We start from the raw sequence: 25,648 nt of genomic DNA, 5'->3' as shown, positions 1-25,648 counted from the left end.
TATAAGAGAAATGGTGCCCTCGGAGGTATCCAACATGGTGGTCCTCACCAGTGTGTTTGCCACCTCCCCACCTCTGCTGTCCTTGCCCACCATCTCCATCCTCCACCTCACCTGGCATTATGGCCTGGGGGGAGGAAGAAGAGAATGCAGAATGAGAATTAACCTGAGCACAGCTCTGATTTCAAGGGCCAGAGGGGCAGCTGGGGAAAAGGCTTCTTCCCTACACCATCCCAAAAGGCTCCCTCCCTGCACTTCAACAGACACTATGACCCCTAAGGTCTCCATTCTATAGATGAGTTATGATTCAAACTGGTTAGCCAACTTGCTTGAGCTCACACAGCAATTAAGTGGCAGAGCTGGGACTTGAATGAACCCTGATCTTCCAATGCTGCTTGGAGGGGTCCTTTACCCTACTCAGCATCTAATACTAGAGCCCATTTTCCCCCACAAGTACATGACAACAGGCTGCATGAAGGAGGCGCTGGTTGGTCCCAGCTTGGGGAGCAGTCACAGTGAAGGGCCTCAAGATGCTGGAATACTACTCGCCCAGCATCCAGTGGTCCTGGGTGAAGCCCCAGTCTCATCATCTAGCTCCCAGCAGAGCTCTCAGGGAGGCCCCCTTTAGTGACAGGTTTACAAGCTTCTCGGGAGCCACAGTGGGGGCATTCCCCCCGCCCTCAGGCGAGGCTGCTGCTGACACAATGGAAATTCCCCCACAGAGCCCATTCCTCCTGGGCATTTATGAGGTGCCAGACACAAGCCTGGCCAGCCCTCCAGGTGACCCTCAGCTAGCTCTGGACCACATTCCTGTCTCTTGGTCGGGTCCCAGGGGGAGATGCCGGGACACAGTGCAGCCTCTAGAGTGACCTCCCCACTGCCCCGGCTAAGCTCTGCCCTAGAACCATCTTGGCAGAGCCCCAGACGCCCAGGCTGGGCTGAGCTGAGCCGCCAAGGAGAGACGAGAAGAGAGCAGTATTAGTGACAGTGACCAAACTCTATGTGACTTAACCGTCAGTGTCTTTATTCTGCCCCCAGTGCTGCTATGACACAGGTCCTCAGAAGTGAAGCCACCCAGCCAGAGTAAAGAGCCCCGATCTGAACCCAGGCCTGCTGCCTCCAAACCCAGGGGCTCTATCACCAACTGTGAGTCCTCTGGAGCCTCGCTCTTCTAACCTGTAAAATGGGGGTCATGGCAGACCTTCTTCATGGGATTCTTGTCATGGTTAAATGAGATGATATATGTAAAACTAACCCAGTAAGTGGTTACTATAATAATGATAGTTATTTTAAGTATTACATATGACAGCAATTAGTTATATTAATGATTAACTTATGAATACTTATTATATAACAGTAATAATCATGATTGCTACTGACATCAATCTGTGTTCTCATACCTCCACACCTCTGCTCAAGCTATTTCCCCTTCTCAGCCACATATCTTCTTTCCCTGCCCCACCCTCCACCTCTCCAAATCCCATGCATCTCTCAACACCAAATCTCACCGTGTTCAGGACTGCCTTGTTCTGAATCTGTGGCCCTGAACACCAGTGCTGGCATGGTTGCCTGCATCTCCTATGGAGGAGGCCTGTCTCACTTTCTGGACAATGGGGGCCAGGGAGGGTGGGCAAATGGCATGAGCCCTGGAGTCGGGAGGCCCTGGGTTCAAACCCTGGCCATGCCACAGACTTGCTGTGTGACTTTGGCCAAGTCACTACACCGCTCTGGACTTTAATTTCTTTCTCTACAAAACACAGGGTCATCATAGCTGCCCTGCCCACCACTCTATGTACTCCAGTGAGTTAATAGATGTGAAAGAATTTTGCAAACTTGAACACCTGATCCAAATATAAGGTCTTATTTTTTCTCATAAGAGCAATAAACACCACTGTAGGAAATGACCAGCTCTTTTCAGCCCAGTGGAAGGCCAGACACTCCACTTTTATCTTATCCCAAACACCCTAATCCTGGATTGCCAGGGTAGTCCTGATTTAGACCAACTTGTATGCATGCACTGAACACTGTCTCTCAGGGGTAAAGACTGGGGAGCCAGTCTGAAGGGTGGGAAAGCAGGTGGGAAGAGGGCCGGAGTGAGAGAGATGATAGGACAATGGAACAGATGTGAACCTCCTTGGGGTCCTTCAAGGGGCCCACCTCCCTCTGATGCCTCTTGCTAGGCTCGGTCCAGCAGGTTCCCTGCTGGGAACCTCTCTGTCCTTCTCACCTATGTACCTGCCTTTCTCTCACTTATCCTTCAGACCTTGATTTTAAAGCCCACCTTCTCCCAGCAGTCTCTCTGGCCCAGGCCAGGTTCAGGGCCCTGCTATGGACATTCAGGGACTCCACCCACACACCCCTAACAGAGCAGCTGGCACCCAAGCAGCTGCTCTCAGGTCTGGTTCCTCCACAGAATGGAAGAACAGTGAAAATGCCCTAAGCTAAAAAAAAGAAAAAAGAAAAAAGAGAATGTCCTGAGCTGCCCCCTGTACACAGTGCACTGATCTGTCTTTTCCATGCCCAGAATGCTTGAGAAGAAAGTCACTCTGATCATTTTCTGTGCTCTGTGGAGTAGTGTTCTGGAGAGGAAAGGCCACAGGGTTATTTGTGTCTGTCTCCCTGATGGACCCTGAGCTCCCTGGGGGCAGAAACTCTTATCTTCTTTACTGCTCCTTCCCCAGTGCCTAGCTCAGAGCACAGAGCAGGTACTCCATATGAGTTGAACCAACTGCCACTGTTTGATTCTTCAAGCCACTGACCAATTGGCAAGTGTCCAGGGAGTACCCACTCTGTGCCTTGCCCTTCCTGGTGTCCTGTGGAGAAATCAGAGAAAGGAGAGACTAAAAGGACAGCTTCCTTTACTGCCCAGCACCAAGATCCCACCCATATCACATGCCTAAGCAAGAACCTGCAACAGCTCCTCATTTGCCCGATGGAAAAAGGAGAAAAATGAAGGTCATGAGAGTTGATTCTTTCTTTGGTATCAAATACTGCAGCAAATGCCCTTCACGTACAAGCTCACCCCTCACCTCACCCTCCCAGTCCCTGCAATCCAGGTGTCTGAAGGAAGCAGCCTCCAAAATGGCCCCAGTGATCCCCACTTCTACCTCCTGGAAGTCTTCCCCTTTTGCAATCCTTGCCCCTTGTGCATGTGGAGTAGACCTAGCAGCTAGCTTCTAATGAATGGAATACAGCTGAGTATTGGGATGTAATGGGATTGGAATTAAGAGGATGTCATTCCCAAGACTGGTTATAAAAAAGCCTTCAGCCTCCATCTTGGTTACTTTCTCTCACCTCTTTTGGGTTTTGGCCTCTGGGGGAAGCCAGCTACCATGTTGTGACGTAACCCTGTGCAGAGGCCTGTGTGGCAAGGGACCAAGGACTGCCAATAACCACGTGAGTAAGCTTGGATATGGATCCCCCTCCAGACAAGCCTTCAGATAAGACCACAGCCCCAGCAAACAACTTGACTGAAACCTCCCAAGAGACATTCAGCTGGAGGTACCTAGCTAAACTGCGTCAAGATTCCTGACCCACAGAAACTGAGATAATTAAATGTTTGTTGTTTTAAACCATTAACTTTGGGAGTTATTTGCTGTACAACAGATGTGCTTTGCAACAATACAAGATCAGTCTCACTTTACAGATAAAGAAACAGAGGCTCCGAGAGGTAATAAAAACTTTCCCAAGGTCACACAGCTGGTGAGTGGCAGACCTGGATTCCAAATTCAGGTAACTAACTTTACAGCCACCCTCAGTGAACTCCACCTAGCTGGCTAACATGCTAGGTCCCCTCTCCACTCCATGAATCCTCCAGTCCATGCTAGTTGGTTTCTCCATGACCTCTGTAGCCCCCATGTATATACAACTTTGTGATTCAGGATTAGGGGCCACATTAGGCCTATCATCTCCCCTAGAGCCGTGGCTATGCATTCAGCAGGCTCTGCTGCTCCCTGGAAGACTGAGAAAATCCATGATGACAAGCTGGGTGAAGGAGGATGGTGGAGAATGGGCAAGAATTGGCACCTTCATCGCCAAGTTAATCTCCACACTGAGCCTCAGGCTCTCACTCACTCTGTGACATCCTAATATCTGACATTTCCAAAAACCAGATGTGCATACAGCTGTGCCTCCCCATATCTTCACTGCTGGGAGGGGACTAGCCCTCCTCTTCCCCCTCCCCTATGCTGCCCCAAGATTCCAGAAAGGGATTCCAGATGATAACTATTCTGGGTTCAACTCTGGGCCCCTGTCTTCCCAGCACCTCCCCAAAGCCCCCAGGCCAGGTCTGAGAGATTGCAGGGCAGAAGGTAGTGGGGAGCATGGCTCAGTCACATAAATCCATTTACCACACAGACCAACACCCTTAGCTTCCCTTACACAGATCCACATGCATGCATGGGTACATATGTGCACACACACAACCAGTGGGTGCGCCTGATGGTGGACACAGCATCTAGGAACATTCTGTCCTAGCTGGAGGAGGCAGAGATACTCTTGGTCCCTAGAGGCTGCCACATGCATGTGTGTGTGCACATACTCATGAATATACAGAGGTCTGGAAGAGCCTCCATGGAAGCCTTCATAGAAGCACATCCATTTACAGGGTGCTTACTATGCACAAGTATACTTAACACCCATGAATTTACTTAACCCTTTCTACCATCCTTCAGGATAAACCTTACCATCCCCAACGTACAGAAGAGGACATTGAGACTCAGACTCAGATGAAGGAACTGACCCAAAGTCACACAGCCAGGGGATCAGGATTCAAACTCTCATCAGAAAGATGGCAGAAGAGTAGGGTCCCAAAGTCACCTGTCCCCACCAAACTCTCATCAGAAATGCCTGCCCCACTGTCCCCTTCCTCTCTAGCCTTGCCTGGCTTCACTACCCAGCTCGAGTCTCACAGCCTCCAAAGCCACCCCTGACAGCTCCATCACACCTGTCCCCTGGGTCCACCTGCAGATCTAATTGCCACACGGTCTGGGCACCCAGGGCCTGTACCCTTTACTCTTCCCTTTTACTCCAACCATCAAGGATCTGCCGGGTGCCTGCTGAGTGCCAGGCACAGAGCTGGGTTAAGAGAATAAGACGGATGAAGCTAAGCCATCGCACCTGCAAGCTCACCTTGGCCTAAGCCTCCAGAGCTGCTGCCAGGAGCCAGGCAGCCCCCTCCGAGCTAATCCCAGGTCTCATAAGGCCATGGGATGCCCTTTCCCCTGACACCTGTTGAAGAATTAAGAAACCTGAGGAGGAGAAGTGGGAAGCCAGCTGCACATGTGCATGAACCTGCCCAAATGATTTCCAAGGGGTGAGGCCTGACTTCCCACCTGAGCCACCGGCACCATGACCTCAGCCAACCATTTCCCCTTCTGGGCCATTGCATCAGGGTTTGTGGGTCCAGAGACCAAGCTGAAGGGTGACACGTCGGGGTGAACATATGCATGTCAACTGCACATCAACCCCTCAGCACTGGGCCTTCCCTTGCCAGCAGGGAAGCACGTAGAGGTAAAGGAGGAAGGCAAAGAAAAAGGAGGGGACGGGAGGCCTCTCAGTATGGCTGCTGCCTCCTTCTGCACTCTACACCCCCCGATCCTGCCCTCAAGACTGGGAGCAGCTCTGGATATCTGCCCAATGAAAGACATCAAGCATGTAACTGCCGAAACCATTTTCCAAATGGGAATTAATTTCTCCCATGGGTATCCTGCCAGGCTGGTCCCAGAGGAGCCTGACTCCTCACCACCTGCCCTAACACACACACACACACACACACACACACACACACACACACACCTCATGCAGAAACACTGACATCTATCTGCAGAGTAACAAGGACAAGTCCAACGCACAGAGTAACACAAATGTGGCTGCTCACACATGGAAACACAGGCACAACACGAAATCCCTTAAATATCAGACAGAGACAGATAGGTACACATCACGTGGTACATGCACAGGCCCAAATGCAGATACACTGCAGACACCAGAAACACAGCCAAAACATGTCCACAAACACACTGCTAGAAACAACCCCTATGCAGTCCGGGGTCAGTCTGTCACCCAGCAATCCAAAACCTTCAGTTTGCACTAAACCCAAATCCCAAGGCCTACAGTAATAATACAATCAAGAACTATGTGACTATTCTTAGGGGGTCGGGCAGTGGGCTGAGGGTGCCCTAGGAAGGAGCCATACCCTTGCATCTCCCAGTTCCCCCCAAACACTCACTGGAAAAAGGTAAAACTGAGGCACTGAGGCAGCCAGTGCACGGGTGTGGGAATAAGCAGCTGTGGATGCGGGCAGGACATGTGGGGACATGCACACGGAGATTCCAGCTAAGAGGCTATGTGACACAGGCAAGGACATCTTCTCCACAAGCCCCATCCCCATTTCCCCTCCCCCACTCATGCTGATGGTAAGTTGAGGCAGGGGTCAGGGCCAGCTTGGTGGGAGGCCCAGCCCAAGGAGGGTAGTCCCAGCTAGGGCAGGGGAGGGAAGGAGGTCAAAAAGCAGACGAGGCATTTGATTAGCACTCGCTAATGTCCTCCCAGCCTGGATGCCAGCTCCTAGAGCTCTCCACACACCTCAAGTATCCTCCTGTCCCAGGGAGAAAGGGAGGGAATATGACCCTGGCCTCAGAATGTTTTTCCAAGCCCCTGTGGTTCTCCCATGTTCAGTCCTTAGTCACATCCTCCCAAGTAATCCTCACAATAATCCTAGGAGGAAGGCACTACTACCAGCCCCATTATCAGATGAGAAAATCAAGGCTCAGGGAGACACTTGCCCTCACTATACCACGTGTCTGTGGACTCCCGAGCATGAGCCCTTGCCGCCCGTGTGCTGTCTTGTGTGGTCTCGGGGTCCTCACTCCCCTCTGAAGCCGGTGCTCCAGGGCAGCTGGAGGATAACGTGCTGCATCCCGGGCCTGCTCTGAGGGCCTCTCTGTCCTTCCCAGGCCACAAGCTTACCCAAGTCTGATCCCAGCGGAAAATGCCAGTCTGCTCCAGACCTTCTGCCAACAGGCCCTGCTGGGGCCAATGAGCCCTGAGAGGATCCCCCGCCCCACAGACACGAAGGGTCGGGCCCAGGTCAGCCTAGTCCGAGTCTCGGGCCAAGGCCCAGGCCACTGGCCGGCACCGGATTATATGTCTTCCAGGACCTTCCATCTGTCACTTAGCCCTCCAGGCCCAGGACAAAATTTATTTCCTTTTAGGAAAGCCAATAATTTGCTTTTCCCATGTCTCCTTTCCTGCCTTTTTCTTTTTTAATTAGAAATTACTCTCTCAAAGTCCAGAGCCTGGAAGGGACAAGCCACCTGGTCACCAATCCCAGCCACAGCTTCCCGATCGCACCAGCCACCACCCTCCCTCCTTCCTGGGCGAGGTTCCTTAGTGCCCACTGGACTAGGCAGATGAAGGCTGCCCCATCTCCTCATGCCCTGTCTGAGGAGGGGAGCAGGGGACAGGGACTGCCCAAGGTCAGCCCACACTGCTCTGGCACCAGCCAGTTTTGTACAGAAGCCCCAGCTCCCTGGACCCAGTGATGACAAAACAAGTCCCTGGGAAGTCTTTCCCTTCTGGGTCTGGTGCCACATCGGCCATGTTACTCCCAAGACCACAGAGCCTGAGCCAGGCAGATCCAGGGGACAGGAGCCCGGGCAAGCAGAAGCTCTGCTTGCGTGAAGGGAGCCAATCCGTGCTCCTCCCTTCCACCCCTTCACCTGCCTGCCTGTCAGTCTGTCTGGCCGTGGACATAAACGCCAGGGGTCAAAAGTTCACCAGCCTCCCCAACAGAGCCCACGTTTTGAGAACTGAAGTCAGGCTATGTGGGGGGCTGTCACTTGCACATCTGTAGGTTGAGGCACAAGCAGACACAGGTACACACCCACAGACACCTCTAATGCACCCCTGTGAACACAGGCACACACACCCAGTCACACACACCCGCGTGCACCCACACATCTCTCCACACCTCCATCACGAAACACGGGGCTCACCTCCATGGCCTGCATCCCGGGACTGACAAACAGGTCCCCCCAGCTGTCTAACTAAGGTTTACCTCAGTTCTAGGAGAGGGGCATACGGACACCCGGGACCTCACATCCCATGCTGGGGGCTGGTCAGCACCCAGGGAAGGTAAGAGGACAACGAGACTTTGTGGGGAGACTTAGCTGCCTGACTTCTGCCGGCTACCAGGGAAAGCCCACCTCTTCCTGCTTTCCCCAGGTTCCCTTGCTTTCCTCCACCCCAGGGCCAAGCACCCAAAGGCACCCCCTCCCATGGCCCCAGGGCCCACCAAGGAGTAAAGAGGCAGGGGATGATCATGCCCCCGGGGCCCCAGCCTCCCCAGGTGGTCCCCAGGCTGGGACCGGGCAGACCGCCTGGCATCAGCTGGGGCCTTACCGTGGAGGGTGCTCCGGGTGATCTGTCCCCCCATCGCGGGCAGCGGGCAGCACGGCCACCTTCGTTTGGCCGGCTGGCCTCGTCACCGAGCCACCCTAGCCGCCAGCTCCCCTCCCCCGGCCCCTCCTCCTCCCCCGCGGCCGGCAGCCGGCATGGCAGGGCTGAGCCCGCCCCTCCCGCGTCCCCACCAACTCCCTCCCGCACACACGGCTGCCTGCCCGCGAGGCCGGCCACACACACGCGCACACACGCACGCACTCGCGCACACGCAAGCACACCCCTCTGGCCCCGCTCGCCGCCTCCGGCTCCCACCCACTCCCAGAGCCTCCCCCACCTCCCCGCACTGGTACAGGCAGTGGGATCTGTCATGTTTATTTACATAAGGAGGAGGAGACTGGAGGCTTCCTGAAATAGCCGAGCTCCAGAAAGCACTGGAGATGCCCCAGCAGAGCAGACGCGCGCACTCACACATACACACACACACACTCACACATGCACATGCACACATATGCTCATTCCCCATCACACACCTCATCACAGACACACGCGCGCACGCCACCTCACCATTCGTCCAGGCTTACAGCCATCCACAAGCCATTAGGCACCTACTCCAGGCCACATCAGACCAAGACAATGGGGACACCATGGTGAGCAAAACACACTGTCCGATCCTCAAGAGGCTTACACTCTGACCAGTGGAGCTTAATAACAAACGGCTAACAGGGCTTCTCTGTTCCTCCAGGCTCTACTGCAAATGCTTCCGGAGTATTAACTCCTTCAGTCCTCACTGGCTGAATGAAGAGGTCAGTATTATTGTTATCAATAAGTACATAGTTCTCTCCTTACAGATGAGAAAAGGAGAAGTCGCCAACCTAGAAAGAGGCAGGGCTGGGAAGCAAACCAGGGATCCGATCTTTTACCCCCCACCACTCGGCCCTTTCATCATAACACATAAAAGCGCACACCAGTACGACCTCACCGCCTGTTTGCACCGAGTCACGTGTACGTGCACAATGCAGGCTCATAAGCTTTCACCATTATGTGCACGTAGCCACCTGCTGCCCAGCACACACTCACACCGACACCCACGCACCTCGCAATGTACATACTCAACACACGCACACCCTTACGGACCAGGCTCTAGAGAAATCTTGAGCGCAAAACCTGGCACCCCACACTCAGGGGAGCAGAAAAGGTGCAGATAGAGAGGGCAGAGGGCGAGGGGAAGGCAGGTCCCTCGAGCCCCAGGCAGCCACTGCTGGGAGCCCCAGGTATCACCAGAAGAGTGTCGCTGAGCAGCGAGCACTCCCAGTGTGTCTGGCACCGCGTGCATTCTCTCATCTGTATTCCATGTGGCAGAGGCTAATGTTAGGTCTGTTTTATGGAAAAGTAAGTTGAGGCTCTGAAAGACTAAGGAAATTGCCTGAGGTGATTCACCAGGTCAGAGGCAAGCCAGGACTCTACTCTGGGTCTGTGAGATAACCTCACAGGTCATCACCCTGTGCAGGCTCTCCTCTGGGTCAGAGATCTGCGTTTCCAGGGAAAGATCTGGGTGGGGAGGGAAGGCCAGTGGGCGGAGGGGCTGGGGAAAAAGCCACGAGAAAGGCAGGGACTGCACTGAATCAGATGAGACTCAGAGGCCTGGGCACTATGAAGGGCTGTGCTGGGCTCTGAGCCTTCACCCCAACACCTTGATGTTGCCTGCCCTGAGTAGGTCTGGGGGTGGGGCACTCAGGCCTGGCCTGGGGTCATCAGCCAGCAGGCAAGGCAGGCCCTGGGTGAAAGTGTCCACAAACCCAGCAGGCTAATCCTCCTCCTGGACCAGAGACATCATGCCTGAGTCTTCTCCATGGAATAAGCGGTGACACCCAATCCACACTAGGCTGTCTTTCTTTCTTTCTTTCTTTCTTTCTTTCTTTCTTTCTTTCTTTCTTTCTTTCTTTCTTCTTTCTCTTTCTTCTTTCTTTCTTTCTTCTTTCCTTCCTTCCTTCCTTCTTTCTTTCTTTCAGATTTATTTATTTATTTATTTATTTATTTATTTATTTATTTATTTATGACAGACATAGAGAAAGAGAGAGAGAGAGAGAGAGAGGCAGAGACACAGGAGGAGGAAGAAGCAGGCTTCATGCTGGGAGCCCGACTCAGGACTCCATCCCGGGACTCCAGGATCACACCCTGGGCCAAAGGCAGGCGCTAAACCGCTGAGCCACCCAGGGATCCCCTAGGCTGTCTCTTTCTACAGCACATCTTGCTCATGGCTATGTATGGCCCCATGTGCATGTGCCCATACGCTCCATGGCACACACACGCAGTTCCTCTAGGGAGGAAGCTAAGTCAGAGTCTAACAGAGGGGAAATAACCCAAACTCCTTTTGTGGGATAAATAATCATCATAATAGCAAACGCAAGGCTGATTGTGTGCCAGGCAGCTCTAAGCATGTTACACACATTAACTTAACAATCCTCATGACAACCCTAAAGGATAAGGTGCATATTTATGCCCATTTTACAGATGAGAAAACCAAAGCAAAAAGAGGCTGATCTGGAGGCTGTTCTTGCAGCAGGAGAATCAACCCCCCTCATCCTGCCTGCCTTCTAAAATGCACCTGCCTGGGCCCTTCCCCACTAACCCCCGAGTCTTCCCACTCTCTGAGCACTGGGAACCTCTTCAGGGAAGCCTCCTCGAGACCCTGGATGGAGGGTGAGTCCCCCTTCCTGGGGCTTGTCTTTCCTCTGAGCCCAAGCTGTGCCTCTCCCAACCCCTCGTCTTCCTCTGCCTTCCCAGAGATGGCCATGCCTAGCTGTAGCCTTGTCTGCCTGCCCTGGGTGTATCTCAAAAATCCATTCTGACCAACATTTATGAGCACCTACTATGTCAGAAACTAAGTTGGAGATGCAAGGGTGATCAACAATAGACAGGTCCTGGCTTTCAAGAATTTACAGTCCAGAGGGAAACCTATTTATCAAGTAATCTCACTAAGGAACATGTAATCACAATACTAGAAAAGTGTGCTGGAAGAAAGGAGCATGGTCCTTAGGGGGGCTCAGGGCAGGCTTTCTTGAAAAGGAAAGGTGAAGGATAAGTAGGTGTGTGCATGTGCCATAGAGGTAGCTTTGAAGAGAGAAAGCTCCAGGGAATGAATACAACATATACAAAGGACCTGTGGCCAGAGGAAGCCCCACACACTCAAGCAGCAGGGTCAGTGCACCTGGAACAGGGACAGCAGTAGAAGCCAGAGGAAATTTTCCAGTGGCAAAGCCAAGGTAGTCAAAGGACACCCCAGAAGGGCCCTGACGAGCTGGGTGAAGAATCTGGCCTTTCTTCTGAGAGCATTTGGGAACCTCTGAGAGGGTTCAGCAAAGGGGCAACAAGACCAGACCTGCATTTCTAAAAGGTCATTCTGTCATCTGGTATGCCGGATGCTGGAAGAAGGAAAGGTGCCAGGGAACAAAACAGCAGCGTGAGCATGGTCGAGACTGGACCTGACTTCCCCTCACTTCCCTAGGGCCTAGCACGGTGCTTGCACAGAGCAAGTGCTCAGGGAAGATCTCGCAGGTAGAACTGAATTCGTGTCATTTTCCAGAAGCAGGACTGGGGGTCAGTAACAAGCAGGCACGGGGACAGAATGAAAGCTCAGCAAAGCAGGAGTCCTGCAGGTGGGCGGTGGCCACCCCCAGTGGCCTGGGAGGTGCTTGGGTGCCCCCTGCCCCAGGCCTTCATAGCACCACTGTCTGAAGGGGTTTCTCGGCACACCTGGGTCCTGTTTCCTACAATCCACTTGCCTAATTTAAATAGAAAGTGCCAGCATCCTGGGTCTGAGGGTCCCCCTACTGCCACCCAAGAGTGGTGTCCAGGCCTCCACAGATGAAGCAGCAGCCAGCACTGTATCCTTCTATTTCATTAATGGAGGCATCATATAAAATTTCATTTGACCGAAGAATTCTGTTTCTAAATGGGTGAAAGAACCACTGACCTACAGCATTCAGCCACTCTTCCAAGCATTCCCAGAGTACCCACCATAGACCCACTGGTGAGCAAGACCCAAATGGCTCCCTTCAGAAGCCAAGCAGAAGCCATGCTGGGATCAAGGAATGGAGTTCCTTTGGCTCTGACTGAATTATTTCAGTGTTCTGTTCTCTGGCCAGAAAGGATGTGAAACGGAACATGAAGGGATGAAAAGGATGGGGATGGGAATGGGAATGAGGAAGGTAGAGGCAAATCTACAGCAGAGGCTATAAATGCTACCATTTGTTGAACACCTACTGTGTGCCAGGCACCATCCTGGAAATCTCGAAGAAAGTAGACCATGATCTACATGGAGGCTGCAAGCCTCAGAGCCCACGGCAGAAGGGAGGGCTGAATGTACCCTCGGGGAGTGATTTGGTGTGGCAGGGTCAGAAAGAGCCCCCTCCCTTTCTGGCTAGCCCCCTGTTGCATCTGCTCTCTGGCTAGGGAGCCTCCACCCCCTTGGCTCTCTGAACCCACTCAGCTCCCATGACCCTCCTCTCCCTGCCGTCTCCCTGTCCTCTGATTCCTTTCTGCTTGCTTCTCTTCCCTCGTGGGCACCATCTTGGTCTCCATGGTGGGCTCCCCTGCTCACCTCTCACCTCGTCCTTCCTCGTCCACCTCATGTCCCCCAAGGCCTAGCACCCACTTTCCTAGCTGAACCTGTCCTCTCAGAATTTAATCTAGTGCAGACCTAGCAAATGCAAAACAAAACACGGAACAAGTTCACCAGACAATAGAAACCATCACATTAAGATCTCTGAAGGAAAGGAGACTCAAGAAAGCTCTGGGTCCAGCCTTCAGGAAGGCCAACTGGTAATGTGCCCATTGCACAAGTGTAGCAAATGACACCTAGTAAGCTGTAGATTTTCCAACGGTCACATAGTGGGTAGAGAATAACGAGGACTTCAACTCAGTTTTAATTTCTTCTGTTACTTAACATGACTTACGGGTCAGGGAATCCAAAGGCTTGGAAGATAAGACTGGACAAGGAGGAGGGGTAAGTTCTCCTTATGAGGTGGTGGCAGAGGGCAGTCATAGATGGAGAGGTCAGGAAGAGGAAGCAGCCTTGCTGGGGAGGAGTTGGGAGGCAGTCCCTGGTTGCTATAGCATCTTTTTCGTCAAGAACAGGAGATAATTTGATTGAGCTGATGAGTCACCTGGCATTTGAGGCTTAAGTCCAACCTACCAGGACCATCCTCCCTACCCTATCAGACTTGGCCTGGCACTGGAGAATGGGGAGCAGCGAGCCCCACCCTAAAGCTTCCTCCTATGCCCAGAATCAGGATGAGAGTACAAGAGAGAGCGATGGGCGTGGAGATGAGGATAAAAACACACAGGGACACCAAGAGCATAAGCCATGTGCTGCAGAGAAACCAGAGCCAGGGAGTCCATAGGACGTCCTCTGGGGCTGGGACAGGTGCCCCAGCAGTGACAGCTGCCAGCCGCCCAGTATGATGGGAACACAACAGGTGCAGAGGCGGGGGCGGAAACTGAAAGAGAATCTGAGAAAACAGCCTGGAGTTGGCCGCCCCTCCCAGACCCTGGGCCCAGCGCCAAGCAGCCCTTTCTCAGACCCTCCAAGACAAAAACACACCTACACCTGCCTCCCAGGGCCAGCCTGGACATCCTGGACCAGACGGAGAGGTCACCGTCCATGCCAGGCAGAAAGGGCAGAACAAGGAAGAAACCAGGTTTCAAACCCCAGGACAGAGTGTGCCAGACAGAGCCCACGCCCATAGAGCCCCCACCAGGAAGCAAACATTTGCCTATGATAAGATTTATGTCACCGGCCAGGAGGGTGATGGATGGATGGATGGGCCCAGCCCACCCTTGTGCCGCTCTCAGGAGCTGAGACAGGCAAGTTCTGCCACCACATGACCGGGCAAGCTACCGAGCTTCTCCGAGGCCCCGAGCTTGGCTCAATAAGCAACTACTGCTGTCGATGTGTTGTTCAGAGATCCAGAGAGCTCAGGATTTCAGGTGGTACACAGAGGGGCTAAGGTTGCTGCCTAGCCTCAGATGGGAGAGATGTCGGAGGCAGGATACAAGTACAGCGTGAAGCATAAATGTCGCACCAAGGAAAAGAAAGGGAGGCCTGCCTTAATAGATAGAATCACCTTCACCATCATGTTAGCACCACTTCCTCAGCGCTGCTCACTGGCACCCTAGCACCCTGGCACCTGGCACCGTCACCAGTGCTTAAAATGCCTGATTGCGCGCAGGCCTGAAATGAAAATGCCATCTCAGAGTGCTGAGTACCGTAGGTTCTTCTAAGTAAGCAGATTCAACATCGTCCCTTAGTTAGTGCTCTGTTTTCGTTCAGGGGTAGAATGAATTTTAAACTTGAAGCCAGTCCTTGTCCCAGTGATCGCAAGTGATAAATTGCCAGGGCCTGAATTCGTAAGGTGCTCCCTCAATTATCACCTCACTGAAGAGGGTGAGGAAGTGCAGAGCATGAGACATTTATGGGGGAGGTGAGACAGAGATGAGACCCAAGGTGACGTGGGAGACAGGACACATGTGCTGGGGCAAGACATGAGCTTCATCCACTGGAGACACGTACACACACCCGCCTGATCCTGCCGGGCCTGTCCGGATTATGAGAAAAGCTGGCAGCTGATAGCAGGAGGTTAAATCCTTCCTCTGCAGGCAGAGACCACCCTCCCCCAATCCCCCCCCCATACACACACACGTATCCCTTTAGACCCTATGACTCAGCCAGAACCCATGGTGCCCACCCCTTCTGGAACCTAGCCCCCAACCACTGAAGCCACCCCCAGTCTGGGAGGGCCCCCTGGACCTCCTGCAGCCCACCCTCCTGCCTCTAAGGAGGCTGTTCTCAGGCTCTCCTCTGCTTCCTGCCCCTCCCAGGTCCAGCTTACTAAGGAATAGCAGAGCCCAGGACCAGCTGGCTCAGTCCCCACCCCTACTTCTGTGCCCTGGCCCTGCCACCTGCCCCCTACCTCCTGCCCGCCACCCACTGCTGAGACCACCCACGCCAACAGGTTCACACACTGGAGACTAGCAGGTAGGAGAGTATGCTGGTGCAGGACCTCCAGGGGCCAGGCCCTCGGACTGGGGCACTCCCACCATGACCACCGGCAGTCAGATCCCAATGATCTGACCACGCTGAACGTGACTCACTGCCACCACTGAAGAGTATGTGTCTACACTAGGTGGCTTCACACTAGGCCGTGGTTAAGAGCAGGCTCTGGAGTCATTCTGCCAAGGTTCAAATCCTGGTTCTAACACCTACTAGGTCTCTATTTCCTCTTCTGAAAATGGGGTTGCTGATACTAGTGCCTGTGTCACAGGTCTCAGGGTGGGGGGCAGTGAGTTCACACACGTACTATACTCAGAACAGCATGGGAGGCAGAGGAGCAAGCACCCTACAGAGGAGAAACTGGGCCACAGGGTGGGAAATGGTAGAGGGGGCACTTGCCCTCAGGTCAGCTGGCCTCCAGAGCCTGCACTTGTAGGCACACATGGTGCACCTCCCTCAGGGGTGGCCAGTGGATATCTGCCAAGCAAACACTAATGGGTACGGCCTCAGGGAGGACCGGTCGGGTTACCACTAAGGGCCCAGGCCAGATAAGGGCGCAGGGGTGAGGCTGGTCTCTAGGAAGCCATTCAGCAGAGCAGAGAGAATGAGCTGAGTCCCAGGGGCTGTCTGAGGGCAGGTGAGGCCCAAGGTCTCAGAATCCCAGCCCAAGAGAGAGACCTCTACCAGAAGTACTTTTCCAGCTTCCCAGGGGCCTCTGCCCCTCAGAGCTCCTTCATCCCCTCAGGCCTAGCGGGGGGGAGACTGCCCACTGTGATTTCCAACCTGGCTCCCCTAAGGAACCTTAACTGCTTTAGCAGGGGTCCCAGCACCTGTTCCTTCTATAAAATTGGGCAGACACTGGCCATGCTAGCTGCAAGGTGGAGGGCGACACCCCCAGGCACAGAGGAACCTGTGAGTGCTGAAGTCTATTCAGGGCCTCGCAGAGAGGCTGGTGGCTTTCAAGCCCACGGAGCCTATGAAGGAATTTGATTCCCTGCCGCTGCACCTGCAGCCCTCGGCCCAGAGTGAGTCCCTGATCCCAGCCCCAGATAGCCTCTCGTCAGATCATCAAGAAGCTCCCCAGACAGGGGCTCTGAGTCCCTAAAGATCTGCGGACCATGAGCATGTGGCTGGCTCAGTCTGGCAGCCCTTCCCTCTGGAGCCAGAGCTCAGGGGTTGCTGGACCAAAGGCAGCTGTGGGGACTGTAGTCCTGCCTAAAGAATAGTCCAAGAAAGGCAGAAATGACCATGAAGTGAAGGCAAAGACAGAAACCCCACTCTCCTCCCTGCAGCTGCCCCATCTCCCAATTTGCACAACCATCAACCACGGTTTGCTCACATCTTCCTTTCCTCCTTCTCTAGTAAAGAATCTCAGGCTCCTCCCTCAAAATGCTGCCACGCTTCAGGGTTACTTCTTCCCTCCTTCCCTCTTTCCATCCCTCCCTCCCTCCAGCAGCTGGAGCCCATGGTTGGGCAGGCCACCAGAGACCCCAGCAATGCACAGGGTGCCCTCTCCAGCATCCCTGGGAGTCAGGCTCCTAGGTTCTGAGCAGATCCTGTGGCTTGTGGTAAAACTTCACAAGGCTTGGGAAGATCTGCAGAGGCCTGCTCGGATTTGGGAAGACCCAGTGAGAGTGGCCCCTTTTAATGCCTGTAGGGGTTCCTCCCTCCTCATGGGGGAAAGAAGGTGGGTTAATGCAGCTCCTGTGTTGGGTTCAACGCCAGGCAAATGGGAGCAGGGATCTCTCCCTCCCCACTGGCACCCCGCCTTCCCTAAAACAATGCCCGGCCCTCACACCTTCTACCCTGCTTAGTCAAACCCACTGCTCTTGCCCAGAGGGGAGCTCTTTGTTCTCAGGGCCAATGAAGGGAGGTGACTACATTAGTCTTTGTGGGGGGTCTATTTTTACTAGTCCTGATGCCACCGCCATAATTTGTTCTGTGACCTTGGGTAAGTCAATCCCCTCTCTGGGCCACAGTTTTCACATCTCTAAAACGGTGGCACTGATAACAGGCATGTTTAGCTCTGAACCAGGATTTCCTTGCATCAGAACTATGGGAGGGGAATCATTGGGGGGAAAGAGTTAGGAATTCCTGCGCTGTGTGCAGCAACCCCTCCCTCTCTGCCACTTGCTACCAAGGTCTGTGGAGAGCCAAGGATGGGCCAGGATGCTCTCGGCTGGGTGCCACTGGTTCTCAGTCCTCTTCCTGACCCCACCCAACATGGGTACATCCCCAAGGTTCTGTGGCCTGGTTTCTACTAGCCAGGCCAAAAGTCTGGTGTCATCCTGGATTCCTCCATCTGAGTGAGCAGTCACTGTGTCCTTCTATAATCCATCCTCTGGTTCCTCCCAAAGTTCAGGCCACCAGCATCACCCTCATCTGGACAATTCTTCACATAGCCCTTCCTCAGGGCTGCCAGGCTGACCTTTCTGCCTGACTAATCCAGCTGGGTCACTGCCCAGCTGAGAGCCCAAAGTAGATCAACTTGACCCTCCTTTGGAAACATTCAAGGTCCTCTGTGAACTGGCCCCAGCCCATGTACCCACATGTCTGACCTCACCTCCTATGACATCCCCCGTACCCCCTAACCAAGCACCTACACTCCATGTACAAGAAACACATATATACTAGAACATGGCTGTACCTCACATGCCCATGGCTTTCTGAATACTGTTCCTCTCCCTGGAATGGCCCTCACCACACTAGATACTTAGAAACTCCTACCTCACCTTCATCTCTCAGCTTGGAGGGCCCTTGCCCCTGAGATCATCCTAACACCCCAGGGCAGATGGGACCTTCCTTCTCCAAGACATGTCCAGCGCTCTGTGTAGCCCCTGCCCTGCAATGGTGGAAAGGTCTCCCTCCCAGATTGGGAGAAAGCCTAGGACAGACTTTTTAGCTCCAGATCCCTAGCACCTAACAGGGAAGGTCCTGGGTAGCACTCAAAGTATATTTTATGAAGGAAGAAAGAAAAGAAGGAGAGGAAGAGGAGGAGGGAGGTAGAGAGAGCAGGGCTGCTGGTGGGTGGTCTTTACTTGGTCCCCTCTGCCCCTTATCCAAGCTCCCGACAGCAGCTGAAAGGTCACCGTTCCAGCCACGATGTCCCAGGGCCCCTGTGGACACAGTGGTGCCCGAGGGAAAGAGCCTGCCGGGACCGTGACCTCACAGCCCCATGGGTGGCCCTCCATGCTTCCTCAGCACTATGGGCGGCACCAGGCAGGGCTCACTCAGACAGAAACAGCCAAGAAGCCAAGTAGCCAGGTGTGTCCTGGAACACTAAGGAGCCAGAGCCTTATCTGACCATCTTCCCTGGAGGCAGCAGGGGAGCATCCACCAGCCCCCAGCCACTTGCTGGGCTACCAGAAGAGATGCTTGAAGCCATGGGCCTGGCTGTCTCCCCGCTGCTCGCTGCTCGATGCTCCCTGCTCGCTCCTGGATTCAGGATCCGGCCGGGCCCCTCCAACTCATTTGCATGAACCATTTATAGCAGCACATTCAAACCCACGCCTTCCAAGAAGAAAAAAGCCCACTGCAATTGCCTCTGGCTTCCTGGTCTGTCTTTTTTCCCTTCTCTTTCATTTTTTATTTTAATGGCAGGAAGCTGTGCTTAGGAGAAACCACTACCCTGCTCCTGGCAGCACAGAAGCTAAATTTTCCCTCCAAACTGAAGGAGGATGATGAGCAACCACTCTTCAGGTGTCAGTGACTTACAGTTTGCAAAGTCTACGAGCATCCATGAGCTCATTCAGTCTCCCCAGTAATGGTGAGAGGGGGCCACTGCCAGCACCCATTTTACACATGAGGAAACTAAGGCCCAAAGAGGTTGTGACTTGCACAAGACACACAAAAGCAGTAAGAGACTGTAAGGGACATGGTCACTGCTTCCCCAGCATCCATTCTACTCCCATTGCCAGTGGTTCTCCATCCTGGCTGCATGTTAGCATCACCTAAGGAAGTTATTAGATGCCCAGTTCCCACTCCAGACCAACTGATATAGAAGTTCTGAAGACAGGCCCAGGCATGGGTGTTTCTAAAAGCTCCTAGTGGTTCTAATGTACAGCCACGGTTGCAATCTACTGGAATTAACCAATCACAATTGTTCCATTCCCTTCACCATGTGGTCCACTTTTGGCCAATGAAGCTTAGTGGAAAACCTGCCAAATCCCTCTGAGAAAGATTTCCTTGCTCCACACAAAGAAACATAAGAGAGAGGTCGTTTCTTCCTCTAAATATTGTTGTGTCTAGTTGTGATTCCTGGGACTGCCGTGGTCATGTCACTGTTAGTCCAGAAGGAAGGCAACCCATGGATGGCAGAGCACAGAGATGGCAAGTACCTCATCCTTGACTACATCCTTGACCATCAACCCTGAAATCCACCCACCGTTGGACTTGCTGTGATCTGAGATAGTATGGCTCCTCATTTTTGAAGCCAGTCCAGGTCAGCATTGCTATTTGCAATGACAGCCCCAAGACACAGCACCTTCCTCATCCCTCACCCCTGTCATCCCCTCTTAGATCTCCCATCACAGGAAGACAGCTGACTGAGGACCTCAGCTCTGAAACTCTGAAATCCATCCCAGTCCTTGCTCCATGGCCAGGCTTCCCCCCCCACTGCTCCCAGCTAATGACTGAGTGGGGTAGGGATATTAAGGCAGGCTCATTCCTGGGAGATATGTCACTCCGCTGACCAGTGATTGTGGCTTGGGCTTGAGGACTCCACAAGGGTCTTGCAGAACTTTCCTTAGGACTGACTGCAGTCTAAAATACTTCCATCAAACTTTCCTCCTTACCCCTATGCTTCACTGAGTGTCACACTTGGATTGAGGTCTGATGACTCACCCAGACTCTCCCTACTTCTTCTCTACTTCTCTTCACACAGGTATTTTCCTCTGATAATTTTTAAAATAAGTTTTGAATGTTAACCCACTCCTGGTCTCTGCTTAACTGTTTAATACATGATCTGCTTAACACTTGATCTTTACCACTTCATGCCTGGACCACCGTGAAACCTCCCAACTTTGAGACCCCTCCACCCTCCACCCCATTCATAACCCTTCCCATACAAATCATGCTACTTCCCTACTCAAGAACCTTCACTTGTTTCTTATTTCTTACACCATCAAGTTTAATTTCCCCAGCCTTTCTTTACAGGCACCGCTAACTTTGACCTGCCCCACAGGCCAATCCTGGCAGAAGACTGAAATTCATCCCTATTGTTTCACTTACATCCCTGGAGAGTTTCAACGTGGGGGACAATACTGTCTATCTGCAGGGCAGAAATGGTTGGTATGGCCCATGACCAATGAACACTGAAGCTGCCCTACATCTGAATCCTAACTCCACCCATTTCCACAGATGTTCCTCAATATCAAAGCTTCCCCCCCAAAAAAAAATCAAAGCTTCCCCCTTCCTTTACCCCTCCATGAAATATTTACCAAGAGAAATACATTTCACATACAAACAACCCACCATCAACAAGAAGTGAATCCTCTCAAAGACTGTTACAATAATGAAAATTATTATTATTATTCACACAACAATATGAAGAGGAGGGAAACAGCAGTACTGATAAAGGTAAGTATAAAAAGTAGAAAAGGCAGGAATAAAAAATATTCTATATTCTAACAGTGTGATTTCAATGACATAAATATATGTGCAGAAGAACTGATTTCTCCTTGACTCACTGCCATAATAACCAAATTCCTTTAGAAACTGCATTTGGTTGCTAGTCACAAAAACCAGAAATAATATGGATTTTTTAAACACCAAAGGTGTTTTCTCTCACATAGAAGAAGTCTGTAAGTACATAGTCCAAGGCTAGTATATCAATTCTGTAGCCATGAGGGATCTAAACCTCTCTTATCTTTCTACCTCACTACTACACACGACACTTTAAGTTTGCTTCATGATCTAGAGTAGCTGCTGAAGTTCCAGCCACCTTGTCCCAATTCCAAGCAGGAAGCAGGAGGAGTATGGAAAACCAAAATCAAAGGACCTACACCAGCTATCTGCCCCTCTTTAAAGGAACCTTAGTCAAAGCCCAACAATTCAAATTCATTGGCCGGAATGTATTCACATGGCTAACCCCATGCTGCATGGGAAGCTGGGAGATGTATTCTTTTCATTGGACACATCGCCATCTCAAATAAAAACAGGGTCCTCAGCCATAATGATGAGCTCCATTCCCTCTGAATAACATTACGAGCAATGCCCAGAGCACAAAGACTCATTAAAATGGGTGTGGGGGGACGCCTGGGTGGCTCAGCGGTTTAACGCCTGCCTTTGGCCCAGGGCGTGATCCCGGAGACCCAGGATCGAGTCCCACATCGGGCTCCCTGCGTGGAGCCTGCTTCTCTCTCTGCCTGTGTCTCTGCCTCTCTCTCTCTCTCCCTGTCTCTCATGAATAAATAAATAAAATCTTAAAAAAAATAAAATAAAATGGGTGTGGGTCTTTCCTAGTGTCCCTACATACCCTTCTGCTCCCTCCAGCTGAATTCTATGCTCCATATGAGAGATATATTCTCCTGAACTTGTTTATAACAGGCTGAGTATGCCAGGAAACTATGTAATATATTTAAATATTACATTAAAAGTATCAAAAGTCTCTTTAAAGAGAATGAAAAGACAAATCAAAGACGGGGACAAAATGACTGCAAAATACCTAATAGACAAATCCAAACTATATAAAGAAGTCTCAAAACTCAAAAATAAGAAGAAAGAAAAAAAACACAATCCAATAAGAAATAATGGACCAATGAGAAAGAAGAAACCTTTGCTTTTTGTGGTAAGTTGGATGAACCTTGTGAGCATTATGCTAAATGAAATAAATCAGACAGGAAAAAATGCAGTATTGTATGATATTACATATATGTGGAACCTAAAATAGTCAAACTCAAAGAAACAGAGAGTAAAGTGGTGATTACCAGGTGATGGAGGGGTGAGGAAATGGGGAGACATTGGTCAAAAAATACAAGTTTCCATTTATAAGATTAACAAGTTTAGGGATCTAATGTACAGCATGATGCTTATAGTTGATAATACTGTGTTATATACTTGAATATTACTAAGAAAGTAAATATTAAATGTCCTAACCACAAAAAAAGAAATAATAATTATATGATGGGATGGCGGTGATAACTAATACTAGGGTGGTAATCATTTTACAATATATAAATGTATCAAATCAACACATTGTACACTTTAACGTATACAATGTTATGTGTCAATTATATTTCAATAAAATTGAGGAAAATATTCAGCAGGCTCTTCACCAAAGGAGATCTACAGATGGGCAAATAAACACATGAAAAAAGTTTTCAAAATTATTCATCTTTAGGGAAATGCCAATTAAAGCCCTGGAGAGATACCACTACACATCTATTAGAATGGCCAAAATTAAAATGACTGACCATACCAAGTGGTGGTGAGAATGCAGAGAAACTAGAACTCTCATACTTTGCTGGTGAAAATATAAATGGTACAATTATTTTTTTTTAAGTTTGTCAATTTCTTTTATGTTGAACACACACCCACCATATGATCCAGCCATTCCATTCCTAGGTATTTATCCAAAAGAAAAGGAAATGCATGTCCATACATTGACTTTATGTAAAAGTAAGTTCTTAGCAACTTTATTTGTAGTAGCATAAAATTGAAAACAACCCAAATGTCCATCCACAGGTGAACAGATAAACAAATGATACATACAAACCATGGAAAACCGCTAAGTAATAATTTTTTAAATGAGTTGTTAACATACCAAAATATGAACAAATATCAAAATAAGTGAGTGGAAGAAGCCAGAAGACAAGAGTGTGCATGCTGTATGATTCCTTTCATACAGAACTCTTTTAAAAGGCCAATTAATCCACAGTGACAGAGAAAAGATCAGTGGTTACTTCAGTATGGGAAGGTGATAGGGAGGAGTAAGAGCAGGTTACAAAAGGCACAAGGGAAGTTTTGAGGATGATGGAACCTTTCATTAATGGGATGGTGCTGTTGGTCTCAGATATACATGTCTGTCAAAACACATCAAATTATACACTATAAATATGTGCAATGTATTGCATGTCAATAATATTTCAAAATAAAGCTATTTTTTAAAAATCCATTAAATATGGGTGTGAGAGGAGAGGATAAGAAAATAAAACTGAAAAAGAAAAGGAAATAAAACTGTAGGTTTTTTGGTAAAAAACTAAGTTGAATCAATTCCTCAAAAAATTAAGAACAGAATTACCATATGATTCAACAATCCCACTTCTGGGTACACACTCAAAAGAAGTGAAAGCTAAGTCTCCCAACAAGATACTTGTGCACCTGTGTTCACAGCTGCATTACTTACAATAGCCAAAAGATAGAGACAATGTTAAGTGTCCGCTGACAGATGAATGGACAAAATGTAATATATAGACAGATACACACATAATGGAAGATTACTCAGGCTTAAATAAGGAAATTCTGTTTCACACTACAACATGAATAAACCTTGAGGACATTATGCTAAATGAAATAAGCCAGTCATGAAAGAACAAATACTGTATGATTCCACTTACATGAGGTACCTAGAGTAGTCAAACTCATAGAAATGGGAAATAGAATGGTGGCTGTCAAGGGCTGGAGACAGAGGGAATGAGGAGTTATTGTTTAATGGGTACAGAGTTTCAGTTTGGGAAAATGAAAAAAGTTCTAGAGATAGACAGTGGTGATGGTTGCAAAACAATATGAAGGTACTTAATGCCAGTATACAACTGTATATCTAAAAATGGTTAACAAAACAAAAACAGTAAGTTGACTGCATTGAAAGGATATACCTAAAGCTAGTTCCCCCCCCCAAAAAAATGCTATCAAATTATATGCAGAAAAAACAAGTACAAAATACTATCCAAAAAAGAAACTAAGAAAACAATTCCACTTAGGGTGGCATCAAAAAGAACAAAATACTTCAGGATAAATTTAACCAAGGAGGTGAAAGGTCAATACACTGAAAACTATAAGACTTTGGTGAAAGAAATTAAAGAAAACACAAATAAATGGAAAGATAGGGGCACCTTGGTGGCTCAGCCAGTGAAGTGTCTGCCTTCAGCTCATATCATGATTTCAAGGTCCTGGGATCAAGGATCACATTAGGCTTCCTACTCAGTAGGGAGTCTGCTTTTCTCTCTCCCCCTCCACCTCTCTCTTTCTCTCTCTTCCCCTCCCCATCACTCGTTCTCCTTCTCTCTCAAATAAATACAATCTTTTTTATAAATAAATAAGGAAATGGAAAGAGATCTCATGTTCATGGATTGGAAGAATTAATAATATCTCAATGTCCATACTACCCAAAGCAATCTACAGATTCAAGGCAATTCCTATCAAAATTCCAATGTTATTTTTCACAGAAATAGAAAAACAATCCTAAAATTCATATCGAGCCATAAAAGACCCTGAAAAACCAAAGCAATCTTGAGCAAGAAGAACAAATCTGGAGGCATCACACTTCCTGATTTTAAATTATAATAAAGCTATAGTAATCAAAATACTCTGGTACTGGCATAAAAAACTAAGCCCACAAATAAATCCAAGCATTTATGATCAACTGATCTTTGACAAGGGTGCCAAGAACACACAATGGGGAAAGAAGAACCTCTTCAGTAAGAGGTACTGAGAAAACTGGGTGTCTACATGCAGAGTTATGATGTTGGATTGCTATATCACACCAGACACAAAAATCAACTCAAATGGATTAAAGACTTAAATGTAAAACCTGAAACTAAAAGTGCTGGGAGAAAACATAAGGGAAAAGCTTGACATTGGTCTTGACAATGATTTTTTTGGCTGTGATTCCAAAAGCACAGGCAAATAAAACAAAAATAGACTAGTGGGACTGCATCAAACTAAAAATCTTCTGCCCAGCAAAGGAAGTAATCAACAGAGTGAAGAGATAACCTACAGAATGGGAGAAAATATTTGCAAACCATATATCTGATAAGGGGTTAACATCTAAAATATATAAGAAACTCAAACAATTCAGGCACCTGGGTGGCTCAGTGGTTGAGCATCTATCTGCCTTTGGCTCAGGTCATGATCCTGGGGTTCTGGGATCAAGTCCCCACATCAGGCTCCTCTCAGGGAGCCTGCTTCTCCCTCTGTCTTTGTCTCTGCCTCTCTGTGTGTGTGTGTCTCTCATGAATAAATAAATATAATCTTAAAAAA

At 50.0% G+C, this 25,648-nt stretch overlaps 1 protein-coding gene across 3 annotated transcripts in view; it reads right to left on the bottom strand.

Annotated features, from left to right (window-relative positions):
• Positions 1-25,648, bottom strand: part of NEURL1 (neuralized E3 ubiquitin protein ligase 1) — a 79,421-nt gene that overhangs the window by 25,251 nt on the left and 28,522 nt on the right. Inside the window, exon 1 of one of the 3 annotated variants that reach the window (XM_055345832.1) lies at positions 8,401-8,464. The exons of 1 other annotated variant lie outside the window; for it this stretch is intronic. In XM_055345832.1, coding sequence (XP_055201807.1) covers positions 8,401-8,434 — 34 coding nt within the window. In that variant the 5' untranslated portion in view covers positions 8,435-8,464. Of the gene's footprint in view, positions 1-8,400; positions 8,465-25,648 lie in introns of those variants that run through there. One more of the 3 variants, XM_055345830.1, reaches the window with a different exon arrangement.

The sequence above is a fragment of the Nyctereutes procyonoides genome, unplaced genomic scaffold (genome assembly GCF_905146905.1).
Source record: "Nyctereutes procyonoides isolate TBG_1078 unplaced genomic scaffold, NYPRO_anot_genome, whole genome shotgun sequence".
Taxonomy (NCBI): domain Eukaryota; kingdom Metazoa; phylum Chordata; class Mammalia; order Carnivora; family Canidae; genus Nyctereutes; species Nyctereutes procyonoides.
This window is presented reverse-complemented; position numbering and strand designations above follow the sequence as displayed.